Raw genomic sequence first — 13,815 nt, forward strand, 5'->3', positions numbered from 1 at the left:
TATTTTTTTTGGGGTCAGATTGTTCTTTGATCGGGCTAATTCTTTAATTTTTCCGACTGTATATATGTTATATCGACCACGTTACTAATCGGGGTGTTTTATTCAGAATACAAAAAGAAAAAGAGCTGTTGATCAATAAAAATAGCCAAAATCGAATACCTCGGTCACGTCATGAGGAACAGCAAGATATATGACAGCTGCAACTAATTTTACAGGGAAAAGTAGAAGGAAAACGCAAAACGCGGATCAGGAAGGCTGATCCTGATTTCCTGACTGAAAAATTTACGTACGTGGTTCAACACAACAACCAGAAATCTTAGTGCAGCAGTGTGCAAAATTCAGATCGCCATGATGGTCACCAACATCCGAAGCGAATAGGCACTACAAGAAGAAGATGTAACCAAGGCACTGGTGTCAATTAGGTTGCCTAATGCAGAGTGTCCCACAATTGATTAATTAGCTGAAGTGTGATAGGTGACATCAAAAAAGAGTTTCGAGCTTAAGTGATTAACCAAAATTTTTCTCGTTTCGTTCTACAGTATTTTCTGTTTTTTTTTTTCTATTATAATTATTTATCAACTAAAACAGAAAACAGGGATGCCAATGACGAAAACAGTTAATCTACTGGTAAAGCAATAGAATTGGCAACGATGCCTACTAAACTAAGTCGTTTGGTGGCTCCGCCTACCTAAATTATTTTTAATTAAATAACTAAATTGTGTTACTTAAATTTACGCAGAAGATTTAAATTACCTTTAGAATAATTATTTCCACATAAATTATAGAAACCCCTATAAACTTACAATAATAAAATACTTCAACCTAACTTTTAAAACGGAAGTACAAAGCATTTACAAAATGTAATAAATATTTCGCCATTGTGAACCACACGCAAATAAAAGATTTATAACTTTTCCCATGGCTCTTAAGCTAGTATAGAGTCGTTTTCACGGATTAAATAATTAAGTACCAACTACAATATAAAGTAGTCTTCATTCTCCACCTTCTCACTCTAGTAAACAATGAATCATTCCAGTTTACTAAACAAAAGCTAAATACCTTGACTATTCAACGCATTAACCAAAAATAAAGTTGTATTTAACTTTTGTCAATATTTTGGTTCAATATTTTATATCATATTATACAGGGTGTATGAAAAGAATCAGGACGGTTGGATATTACCCGGATGCACGCCAATGACGAATTTAAAATTCTTAATTATATGTCAAAAATGCGCAATAACTACTTCTTAAAACCTACCAAATTTCATTTGCATATCTCAGACGTTTTTAGAGTAATAAATAAATCGCCAGTTTGTAAGAAAAAATTCAACATCCCGTATCTCGGAAACGAATCATTTGCAGACATATATGTTTATCAAGCAAACGGTCATTATTTTTTCATGCAGAATTGTCCCTTAAAGTTTGTCGCACTTATTTAGAAACGCCCTGTTTTTTCCCCATCCAGAAAGTGCACAACGTCCCTCAAGAAGTTTTCACTTCAAAAATTTATTTCTTCTAAGCGATGACGGTCGCCAATTTAATATATTTTCCCATCCAAAAAGTGCACAACGTCCCTAAAGAAGTTTTCACTTCAATAAATATACGTACAAAATTTATTTAGTCGAAGAGATGACGGTCGCGAAATAAATCCTTTTTTCCCATCCAAAAATAGGTTTTACATTTATTTTATTTTAAATACTTCTATACAATTTATGTATACATATACATAATATAGATACGTACTCAATTTATTTCGCTGAAGAGATGACGGTCGCGAAATAAATCCTTTTTCCCGATCGTAAAATAGGTTTTACATTTATTTTAAATTTAAATACTTCTATACAATTTATATATATGTTACAGTTCAAGTTGATTATCCAGTTGGAGTTGACTCCAACTAGTTGGAGTCAACTCTAACGGCTGATTTCAGTAAAAGTTGATTATAAATATAAAATGAAGATTTATATTCAACATTTACTAGTAAAAGTAGACTCCAACTAGGAAAAGTATACTCTTCCCAATGCCATTTAGTAAAAGTTGATTCTGATTCACACAAACAGCCGATTCTAGAAATTAAATGTTACTGAATATGTTCAAATTAGTCTAGGCTGTATCGTCGCCCCCGTTAGGTAAATTACTCCGATTCGAATTTTTTGCACAAACTTGATCAAAAAGAGCTCCTTGTAACAAATCTACTGGGTGCCAGGCAGTACCTTGATCGATAAATTGTTTAAACAATTTTTTTTAGGCAAATTCACAAAAATAATTTCTTCACTTCGAATAATTTTTTTTTAGATCATTTGGGTTATTCTGAGCAAAAAAAGGTATTTTGTGATTTTTCTCTAAAATTGATTGTTGTACTGTAAAGAGTTATACGCGATTTAAAATTTGAAAAATGCGAAAATAGCCATTTTCAAGGCTTAATAACTCGGTTAAAATCCATTAATATGAAAGTCAGAAAGTGACCAAATAAAAGTTTATAGCCCCCTCTACAAGATCCAGCAGAAATTTTAGTCACTATTTTATTACTAAGCTGTTATCTTTAATTATTAACAATGAGAGCTAAGTGCGTATTAGGCGGCAGTCAATGGTGAGTGCTAAAGAGATGCACCATTCCGGCCGTCCAATGGTGAATCTCATTCGCACTCACATTGTTGATAATTAAAAATAATATCTTATTAATGGAAATAATGACAAAAATTTCTTCAGGATCTTATAGAGGTAGCTTTAATCTTTGATTTTTTTAGTTTCTGACTTTCATAATGTATAATATTGTATGGCATTTTTGCCTTTCAGACAGTTCCGGCGCCAATTACATCTTTAACCCTGTTTCAAGTAACTAGTGTTGATGTACCCTAACCCAGGGGGACCGACCGCTTAACGTGCTCTCCGAGGCAAGGTGAGACGGCTCGTGTCATTATTGGAAATGAAAATGGTTTGTCTTTGGCAGGGCTCGAACCCACGTGCACTGGCGTATGAGGCCAGAGATTATGCCGTTACTCCACGGCCGCTCGCTCGACTTTCAGTAGTAATTGCACAAGAGCTCTGAAATTATTGAATTTTTCCCGAGTGGCACTTTGACAGTTTTAATTTCACGAGCCGAAGGCGAGTGAAATTATGTCAAAGTGTCACGAGAGCAAAAATTCTATATTAATTTCAGAGGTCGAGTGCAATTTGTTGCGATTATTTCATGAATAAAACTGTTCAAAACCAAAATTTTATTGTAATTTATTTATGTAAGTACCATTAAACACACAGTTTTTATAAATATTTGACGATTGAAAGTCATCACTTTTATAATTTTTAAAACATTAATTGTCATTAATGTCACTGAATGTATTTTTTCGTAGCAACGAAGGGCATCTGACGTAATATACTTAACGACGGGAGATTATCAAAAATTATCGATTTAATTCAGATTTCTGTAGCTTTCTATTGGTCAGAATCTCCTATGAATGAAATAATCATAATAATTATCCGAGTTATTAAACCTTAAAATGGTTATTTTGGCTCGCTTCGCTTCCTCTGCTCGTAATATCAGACTCGTTCGATAAATAGCCACTTTACTGACTTGGTACATAAATAACTATTAAACAATTTTTCGACCGCGGTACCGCGTGACACCCTGTGTATTTGTTATAAGGATTGTTATACGGATGTATTTCTTTGAGTAAGTTTGTGCAAAAAATCAAATCAGAATAATTACCTAACGGGGGCGACGTTACAGACTATACTAATAAGTAGTTGAAACGGTCAAAACAAAGAAACGCACACTCATCAAAAATGCACTTAGATTCTCGTATAATCAACATTTACTGAATCGATTCAGGAAGAGTCAACTCCAACTAGTAAAAGTTGATTTAAATTTTTAAAATCAACTTTTACTGCTCGTTTCAGTTGGAGTTCACTCCAACTAGTTGGAGTCAACTCTAACTGAGAATCAACTTGAACTGTAACATATACATACAAATAATATATAGCATAAGCGATGACAGTCGCTTCAATGCTTTTCTCCTATCCAAAAATCGCACAACGTCCCTAAAGAAGTTTTCACTTAAAAAAAACAGAATGTTAAGAAAACCTGAAGCTATAGTTGGGTTTTAATTTCAGTATTTTATAAATTCTAGAATATTCCACAGGTTGTGGTACACTTTGAAAAAAAAAACGTTTGATTGGTACACCCGGTATACAATGACAATTTACCTGTCTAGCAACAATATTATTACACCGATATTGTTAAAGAATAATGCAATAACATATTAACAAATCACTTAAATCGGACAACAGGTTTAGGAAATTCGAGACAAAAAATTTTGTGGGACGCCCGTTTTTCGTGCCGGTCTGTGTAGAAACAGGATTATGCCAAAATGAGTTATGAACATAAATAGGAGGCGCAAATATACAGGGTCTTCCATAGCACTGTACCGCATCACGATACTCTTTTTTAATGACCTGTATTTCAAATACAAGTCATTAAATTTCAAATTTAAAATCAGCTTCACTTCTTCGTTACGAGAATACAAAGTTATTTTGTGTTATACAGGTTATGTAGTAAGTTATAATCTTTGAATGAAAATCACCAACGATCTGTTGTAGCCATTATATTTTAAATTATGATTATGAAATTCCATAAAAATAATTGATTTTTGTAATACACTTTTAATTTAATAGTATTTATAATGCTATATTATTTAAAAATGAAGAATATTAGTTTTCTAATAAGTACTCTTTAAATCCAATATTAAGTAATCAAAACATAAATTCATTAGTTGTTCAATATTTTTAAATGCATCCCAAAAAGAGGTATTTCATGAATTAAGTTTATTATTTTTTTTTTATTGTATCTTTGTATGTATTTACAAAAACATCAAAACAACAGAAGAAACATAAAAAATTCAATCAAATTGTTATTTATATTGTAGGAGGTGTTCGAAATGTTCGAAATATCATTAAAATAAGGTTGTTATGAAGGTATTGTTCGTAAATTGAAAATGCAATACAGGACAAGTTAAACTACATTGAGTTCAGTTTATGATGGTGATATAAAATACAGGGTGATACATTTAAAAATACTAAGCAAATAAAACATTTTATTTGGGCAATTCTACACAAAAAGTACTAATAAATATTTTTGTTTAAAATTCTCTCAGCTACATTTCTTGTTTGAAACATTTTTTTCTATGGCGTACAGATTCTTGGTAAATCGATGTTTTCCGTTTTTCTCTCTACTAGAGTCTCAGAGTTAAGCCCGGTATATGATTGGGAAACATTTTGCATCTTTTTTGGGGTCCAAAATTACCATTCTTAGCAAAATTTAGCTTGATCGTATGACTTTTGGCGGTAAAATCTCTCTGGACTTTACAATCAAATAAAAATTCGCTGCTTCCATGCTTACCATTAGCATTTTATTACTTAACATTTCGTAAAAGAATTTTTTCCTTGGGATCGCTTTTGCTTTTTTCTTATCAGTACTGGCGTGACGTTATAAGTAATTCTCTAGCTATTATTTTTGTACATGCATTAAGGAAATTTTCAAAATTAATTAGGCGTACACTGTTTTGCGTCTTTATTTACATAAATAAAAAGTTAACCTTACTTATCATAGAAATTAAAACAAAAATCTAAAATAATTACAATGAGTAATCTATCGATATTACCAAAGGTTATCTTTGTATTATGTGCTTTGCAATTCAAAGCTCATTTACAAAATTACTGTATAAATATGTAGTTTATCCTCATTTCATAGAATTTAGATAATTTTCTGTTTGGTATATTTATTGGGTTTGATGGTGTGGTCACTGCACAGATTTTATAAATATTATGTTTCTCTTTGTATATACAGGGTAACATGGTTTAATACCGCATTTATACTCAGTCCTCTTGGACAGGAAATTGGGAAGGGAAGTGGGCAGCGTGAATGTGTAAATAGCTCACTCGCGTTGCTGCTCGTCATGCTACTTCCATTGCACCTACATACCCAAAGATTCGGTTTTTGTGGCGGAAGTCAAAGGAGAGGCAGCGCGAATACGAGTGGGTATTTACATTCAGCTACTCACTCTCTCACTTGCCGCCGGAAAAGCGGCAAGTGAGTAAGGGAACAAGACGATGCTGTTGTCACATTCCTTTCTTGTGAGTCGTTCGGTAATGAGTTGTGAGGACATTGGCTAGGAACTGATGTGAACACCTCACTCGCGTCGATATCATATTTCGGGCAATATTTCCGTCAACGATAGCAGCAGTGGCAATAGCTAAATATAAATCCGGCATAAGTGTTATTAAATCTATAATAATCTTAATCGACTGGGTCATGAAGAAAGCAACGAAAAATAAAACAGGAATTAGATGGAATGCTTTCGGTTAGCTTGAAGATCTAGAGTTCTAGACTTTGCGGACGATACATGTCTGGTGTCCGAAAAAAGACAACATATGCAGAAAAAAAAAACAGAAAAGGTGACAAAAGAAGCAAGAAAAATAGGATTAGAGATTAACACAAAAAACCAAACTTATTAAGATAAATACAGAAAGAGAAATGGGGATATTCATTGAAGGAGAAGAAGTACAAAATGTACAGAAGTTTTGCTATCTGGGAAGCATAATGGACGCTAGCGGTGGAATAGAAGAAGAAATAAATGAAAGGATAACTAAAGCCCAGCATGCGTTCTATTTTGCTGAAGAAAACATGGGAGTCCAATAAATTAACAACCAAAACCAAAATCAGGATATTTAATACAAATGGAAAGAGCATTTTGCTATATGCAGCAGAAATTTGGAAATTAGAGAAAAAGATTAGATAAAAGGTTCAAACATTTGTGAAGAGATACCTCAGACGAATATTGAAAATATATTGGACAAATCGGATAAGTAACAAGGAACTTTTATTAATTATTTTTAACTATTTTAAAATTAACTTAAATTTGACTTGTTCACATCATGGCTGTGTGGAAGCAAGCAAGCAAGCTTGCTTCCACACAGCTATGATGTGAACAAGTCAAATTTAGCTCAATGGTACCTCGAGCGTGAAACTTTGGATATTTTATACATCCATGTGTAAAGTCACATCATTTTTATATGTTCCTATGACGGATTAATTTTAAAGGGTTTTTACCCCAATATTTTTACTTTGGTGGTTAGCATGTTTGATTCAAGAAACACTGATGATGATCGGTCAACCGATTGAAAACTAGTTCTGTTTGTTTTATGATGTAGCCCTGTATAGGGATTTTAACAAATATACCTTTTATAAAGGATTTCATGGTTTTTTGTAATAAACGGTATACAGCCAACTACAGGAAATTTTTTCCTCGTGGATTTTTTAAAAAGAAGAAATTGTTTTTCTTTTAATTTTTCAATGCAATTAGTATAAAAACGTATAAATTTGATTACGATTTAAAAAAGTTTAGAAAAATTCAAACATTAAAAAGCAAATTCAACGTTTTAAAGAAAATTTTAAAAATATGTAGAAAAATTATAAATTTGTGTTCAATCTGAATTTTCTTTGTTTTATTATTATTATTACAATTTATATTTTAAAGAAACATAAATTGTTGAGAATTTCATCTTTTAGGCTGACTTGTTTGTACAGAAATTTGCTGAAGTTGAAAACGCATTTTCTGTTGATGTAGGTCTGGTGCTTTTTAGTGGAGGTCATTTTTTTAAACGTCCGGTCAGCTGATTAGCACCAATATAATAACGTATTAAATTTCCTACGTATTGTCCTTTTCATGAGCATTTTTCAGTGCGTAACAAATGATAGGAAAAAGGGTAAGTCCATGATAATACACATTTATGACATTTATTCTAACATGACATTTTAGTTAAATCTGACAGTTGTCAGATTTTATTTTCAATTGGGAATAAAAACAAATCAAATGTGTTTCTTGTATTTATAAAATGGTATTTTCTTTGATTTGTATAGTCTTATAAATTATACAGATTATATTTGTAATATTATTATTTAATAAAAAAAAATATTTTTTTTTATTATGGCGCCATCTATCGACAACTAGAATAAACACCGAACTAGAATAATTACCAAAGTAATCACCGACGTGCCTTTTTTCTGTCACATACAATTTAATGCGTTAGAAAGAAATCGAAAAACTGTGACGCACTGAAAGATGATCATGAGAAAAAGAATACTAATTCTTCATAAACATAATTTGAATTCCAAATAAATATTTATGTTATTATTCTGGATGCTTCCAAATGAATCAGATCGTCGCATAAACAAAAGAATATTTATGCTGACTGATATGATACATTCTGATTTAACGCCAAAATTGAAATGTTTAAAATATAATTGAAAAATAAATATTTTAAGTGGAATGATTTACTTTACATGATTATTAAGCAGACATAGATAATTATTGTATCAGAATCATTTATTCATTGTGAGTTAGTATCTCCAAAGAATACCTAACTACCTGGTAGATATGTATTCTTTGGTATCTCCACTCATAATTTAAAATAAAATATTTAAAAAATCCCGGGAAATCTGTAAGGATTCCCGGGAATCGGGATTTCCATTTTTACGGAATGCAGCTCTAGCAAAGATCTCTTAATATCAAATAGACCTTGTGTATCATTTTTATCAGATTTACGGCTTCTTCTAGTTTCGGTCGCATTATAAAAGAGCATTAATTATTTTTTTTTGTACTACCGAAATGTCATATATACCACCGCCTTTGAAAACAACAGTTTTGAGAAAAACGCGTTTACTTTGACAACTATTATTTTCGTTTGTGTCTATCAAATGGTAAAGTGATGCAAACCGGAATATGTTTTTGAATTGCAAAGTAATTTACCAAAGAGAAGGGGAACTGATGTTAATCGTTTTTCACTACTCTCAAGAGCGCTGGCGCTAAGCTGCTGCAAAGCGAGTCGAAGGTATGGATATTAAACATGCTGTATTTCCGGTAATTTTGCTCCGATCAATCTGAAATTTTGAGAAAGTATTCTTGAAGTTGTATACTTTCGTTAAAAATAATACAAAATGTCGAAAATTTCAAAATTTTCAAACCATACTCCTCCCTGCCCTTAAATGAAACTTGAATCTGAAATTAGTTTTATAGATATCACCAAATTGAAAAAAAAATTAACTTACTGTCATATCCCGCACTATAACTCCACAGGGTTACCACGGAGAGAAGCCAATGGAAAAACTGGCCTTCTATTTTATAATAAATATCTGGATTAACTTTTCTAAGTGGTAACAAAAGGATCATCCACATTACATACGTAGGTATACAATACAAATTGTTTACGAGAATAAAACACAGCCTTAGGATACTTCTTGGTATTTTGTACCAATTACTGAAAAATAGAAAAAAAATATATGTATTAAAATTTGCTAGTGGGTGATACTGAATTAAAACTATGTATATATTATAAAATTATCCATCGCGAAATAAATCCATCGCAAAACAAACACAGAAATAAATCATTTTCTCTTAAAATAGGGGAGTGCAATTAGAACGAAAACATGCATTGTTTCGGAAAAATTCAAACAAGCTTATATTTTTCTAAAACTTTTTTTGTTAGTTTATATACATGTTAAAGTAAAAAGTTCTACTCCCAGATTTGGCCGCTAATTGTTTATTAATTGTGTAAACAATAACAATTGTTTTGTATAAATAATTTTAAAAATATCGTTAAATTCATCATTTTACTTTGATCAAATATGTTTTTATTTTGTTTTTGATTATGCTGAATCCGAATATGGCATTGCAATTTGAAAATTCTTATACAGTGTGTCTGCGTAGCTAGGAACCACATGGAAAACTTTTTTATTATCAATTTTACGAAAAAAAGTTATTCCTAATGAAATGCTCTGGATAGTCAAAAATCTAAAAATCAACCATCAGATATCAAATTTTATCAATTTTATACGAGTTATGTCAAAATTATGAATTTCGTTAAAGAGTAAGTATGTTTATATTCCAGAATATCAAAAAATGCTTTTATGAAAAGTTGTTTTAAATTAGAAACTATGTCTAAATATACAATTACATCATTCTAATCGAAAAAAAAATTCAATTTTTTCTCAAATTACGGATACTCATCATCATTTTATTTCAATTATGATAACTATTTTATTATCACTTTTACAAAAAAAAGTTATTCTTCATAAAATGCTCTCCCTGATCTAAAATCTAAGATAAAACTTTTCTTAACAATAATTTTCGATACTGTGAAATGTAAAGGTACTTTACTCTTGAGTGAAATTCATATTTTTTGACATACCTCGTATAACATTAATTAAATTTGATATTTGATTATTGCATCTTAGATTATATACGATACAGAGTATTTTATAATGAATAACTTTTTTTCGTAAAACTGATAATAAAAAAGTTATCAATAGGTTTTAAGTTACGCAGACATACTGTATAAGAGCTAAAAAAATTTTTCTTGCTGAACATTTATTATTGTTGAAACTTATTATTAAAAAGGTAAGTTAGGTAAGTTTTACAGAAAAAAGTTTTGATCACTTTGTATAAACATTTTTTTAGCAGGTAATTTTCGGTTAATTCGGTTAATTACATTTTTGTTAAATTTCTTAATTTTCTTAAAAGAAATAGTTTATTTCATTCCTAAAGTAAAATAATTTAGTGCATTTTAAAGATTACATCCTAAGCTTTAAGAAAGCACTTATAAAACTGTAATAAATCTGTTCAAACTTGAGTAATACCGTCTTAAAGTGGTGGTAATTCTATAAAACTACGAAGATTTCAAAAATTACATTTTTTGAGACGTCATATCATTTGAATTAAACTTTTGAGATTTTTTTTGAATGAAACATCATTTAGTAAGATGCTTGAAAGGTAAGTTGTGCAAAACTGAGAGTTTTATAAGAAAAGCTGTATTAGTTACACATTTTTAAATCGTTTTTAAACAAAATCCATGTAAGGCTCACTTTCCGCCCACACCATACTTATGCCCATATATTTTATTTCTTTCTATTATAACCATAAGATAGCTTAATTATTCTTCTTTCATGTTCAATTTGTAAAATTTCATTAGATCCATTAGTTAAAGAATTACATTAAAATAACTCAACCGTGCACTTCGCTGTACGTTAGTTTACAGTGCGCCAATGTTTGTGAAAAGGGTGACTTTAGCGTTATAAATAAAAAATTATAGAAGATACAGATTTAATTTTAGAAAATTCTTTATAAAAGGTTTTTTTGTAAAATTTTCTGAATTTGTCAGTTTTTTTCTAAAATTTATATTTTCGGAGTTATTTAAAAAAACATCTAATTTCGTAGTTCATTTGTTTAATAAAAAATGAAGCACCTACTTCTCGAGTAGAACTTTTTGATATGTTGTTTATTAAACATTTCTTAATGAAATTACAAAAAGTTCTATCTTGTTTGATTTTTTCCGAAGTGAAAATCTATATGCACTCCCCTAAAAGTAAAAAAAATATTAAGAAACAGGTTCATATCTATTGCACCTCTGAGTTTTACCATCAATACTGAACTTCAAATTAAGACCTGCTTTTGCTTAACAATTTTATAAGTATTTGAAACAATGAGCAGAGCAAACCAGGAACAAAAGTTTAAGCAGAATTAAGTACGTTATGTACTAAAATAATCTGTATATAATACTGCATTGGAGTATTGCAGTGAACAGTGTGTGTCTGCAGGGACTCAAGAGACTGAGACCCCAGACGAGATAATACTAACATCTTACAATTTACGAGCCATCAGGACGATAAAATAATAGACAAGGGGGAATCTAAAACATGTATTCCACAGTCAATTTATCTAGGTAAAAATTCAACGAATTTTTGATTCCTAGTACTCAAAATGTGAATAGGACTAGGTAAGGTACCTAGAGTACCTTTTAAGGAACTTTCGCTTCAGTGTTCTTAAGCATTAGTTTCTTGGTAAAATAAAATATACAGTAAGACAAAAATTTTCGTTACTCATAATGTTTCGCTGTAGGTCCGATTTGTGGTACCATTTAAATATTCATTAGTACTCGAATTTGTATATCTTTTAATTATTCTAGGACTATATCCATATGAATCATGAATCTATTAACTATTCCAAAAACAGGTGACAATGAATAATTAAAAAATTAGTATAAGTACCGCTTGTATTCATTAACATTTGTCACAGATAAACACCACTAATACACCAAAAAAGCTATTTTTACAACAACGCTTGACAACCTGAATAGTAGCTTACAAATACAGAATTTCTAATATAAAATTTAAGACTATTTATACCAGTTTCATGTTAATATAAATTAAATTATTATCATATTAATGTATAATTAAATCATTTTTTAGGAGAATTATGAAGGTCCTAGGTGCAATCTAAGTGAGTAATTAAATAAAAGACGTTCTCACAATCAAGCTATTCACTCTGGACCACCGGTTTCGCTGTCTATAATATGCACAGCATCATCAGGTCCCCGTAACAGTAATCTAAATACTACAATGTAAGAAGTGGTTGAAAATCATTGAATAAGAAAAGGGTTTATCGCCCCTTTTTAAACTTGTATCGATTTGGATTTAATCATTTTAAAGTTATAAGCAAGAATAGTAGAAAAAACGGTGTTTTCTTTTCGATTATTATTATTGAAGTTATCACACTACTTTTTCTGAAAAAATACTCGTCTTTTCATAGATCTGTCCTGGTCAGTTCCTTTTTCAGTAAATGTAAAATGCTTCTATTCAGAATTATTTTTATTTAAATAAACATGAATAATTTCATTATTAACGGAATCAGGAAATTATTGTAATTATTAACGTAATCACATGTTGTGTACATATTTTATAAATATCTATATTTTATTGTTATTTTAATGGTTTTTAATTTATATGAAAATCATGACATTTTAATTTCACATAAATGATTGTTTATTGTACTGATGTCGAAACTTGAGAATCTATGTTCATGTCCAAATTGTGCAGTACACATTATACATATTATCAAAAGGATTTACTGTAAATAACTTGGTATTAATGCTGTAATACTTAAAATCGAGTGTCTAACGAGAATCCAAAACAGTCAAATATTCGTGAAACGTAACTAAAACCTTGGAATTTCTGGATTATGGTAGTACATAATATTGATTATATTCTAGTCTGGTAAAGGTTCCAGCCTCTTATATTGGCAGATTGTATCAATAGTGCAGTCACTGAAGGTTTTCACCTCAGATTTCGTTGAACCTCCATCGATTTTCATGAAAATTGGTGAGTAATTAGAGGATACCTCAAGAAACAAAGGTGACATGATGCCAACTTGCGCTTTTACCCTGGGGGTGGATGCCACCCCTTCTAGGGGGTGAAAATTATTTTATTAAAAATAATACCATAAGTCGATAGAGGGACAAATTATAAGCAAAGTTTGTTATATAAAGTTATTAAATTAAATCAACACTTTTTGAGTTATTAAAGACCAAAGATTTTATTTTTTCGTAAAAAAATGCATGTTTTAAATCGGTTTTTCACGTATAAATCAAAAACTATAAGCTTTTACAAAAAAGTTATAATAACTGAAATTAAAGATAATAAAAAATTGAATACATTCCTCACACAAAGAACTAAATTAATGTTAGTTCAAAGTGAGTGATTGGCAATTGAATGTGTATTTTTTTCGACGAGTACTAAAATCTAAGTATTCAAGCTTAAATAACGGGAAAACGATGCAATATATAAAATATTCCTGCTAAACATTTGCCACAGTACTTCGGAATACCTATCAAATGAGCTTCAGCACAATGTAATAGCGTCAAAATTAGGCAAGTTATAATGAAAATAAAAGAACCGTTTCGAATTTTTTAGGAAAAAGTGAAAAAT

The 13,815-nt window shown here is 30.4% G+C and overlaps 1 protein-coding gene across 1 annotated transcript in view; it reads right to left on the reverse strand.

Moving 5' to 3' along the window:
* The window catches only part of LOC126886822 (acyl-CoA:lysophosphatidylglycerol acyltransferase 1-like), a 57,598-nt gene that overhangs the window by 17,956 nt on the left and 25,827 nt on the right, over positions 1–13,815 (reverse strand). Inside the window, exon 2 of the mRNA XM_050653886.1 lies at positions 9,106–9,314. Coding sequence (XP_050509843.1) covers positions 9,106–9,314 — 209 coding nt within the window. The remainder of the gene's footprint in view (positions 1–9,105; positions 9,315–13,815) is intronic.

Source organism: Diabrotica virgifera, chromosome 6, assembly GCF_917563875.1.
Source record: "Diabrotica virgifera virgifera chromosome 6, PGI_DIABVI_V3a".
In the NCBI taxonomy this organism is placed as follows: Eukaryota; Metazoa; Arthropoda; class Insecta; order Coleoptera; family Chrysomelidae; genus Diabrotica; species Diabrotica virgifera.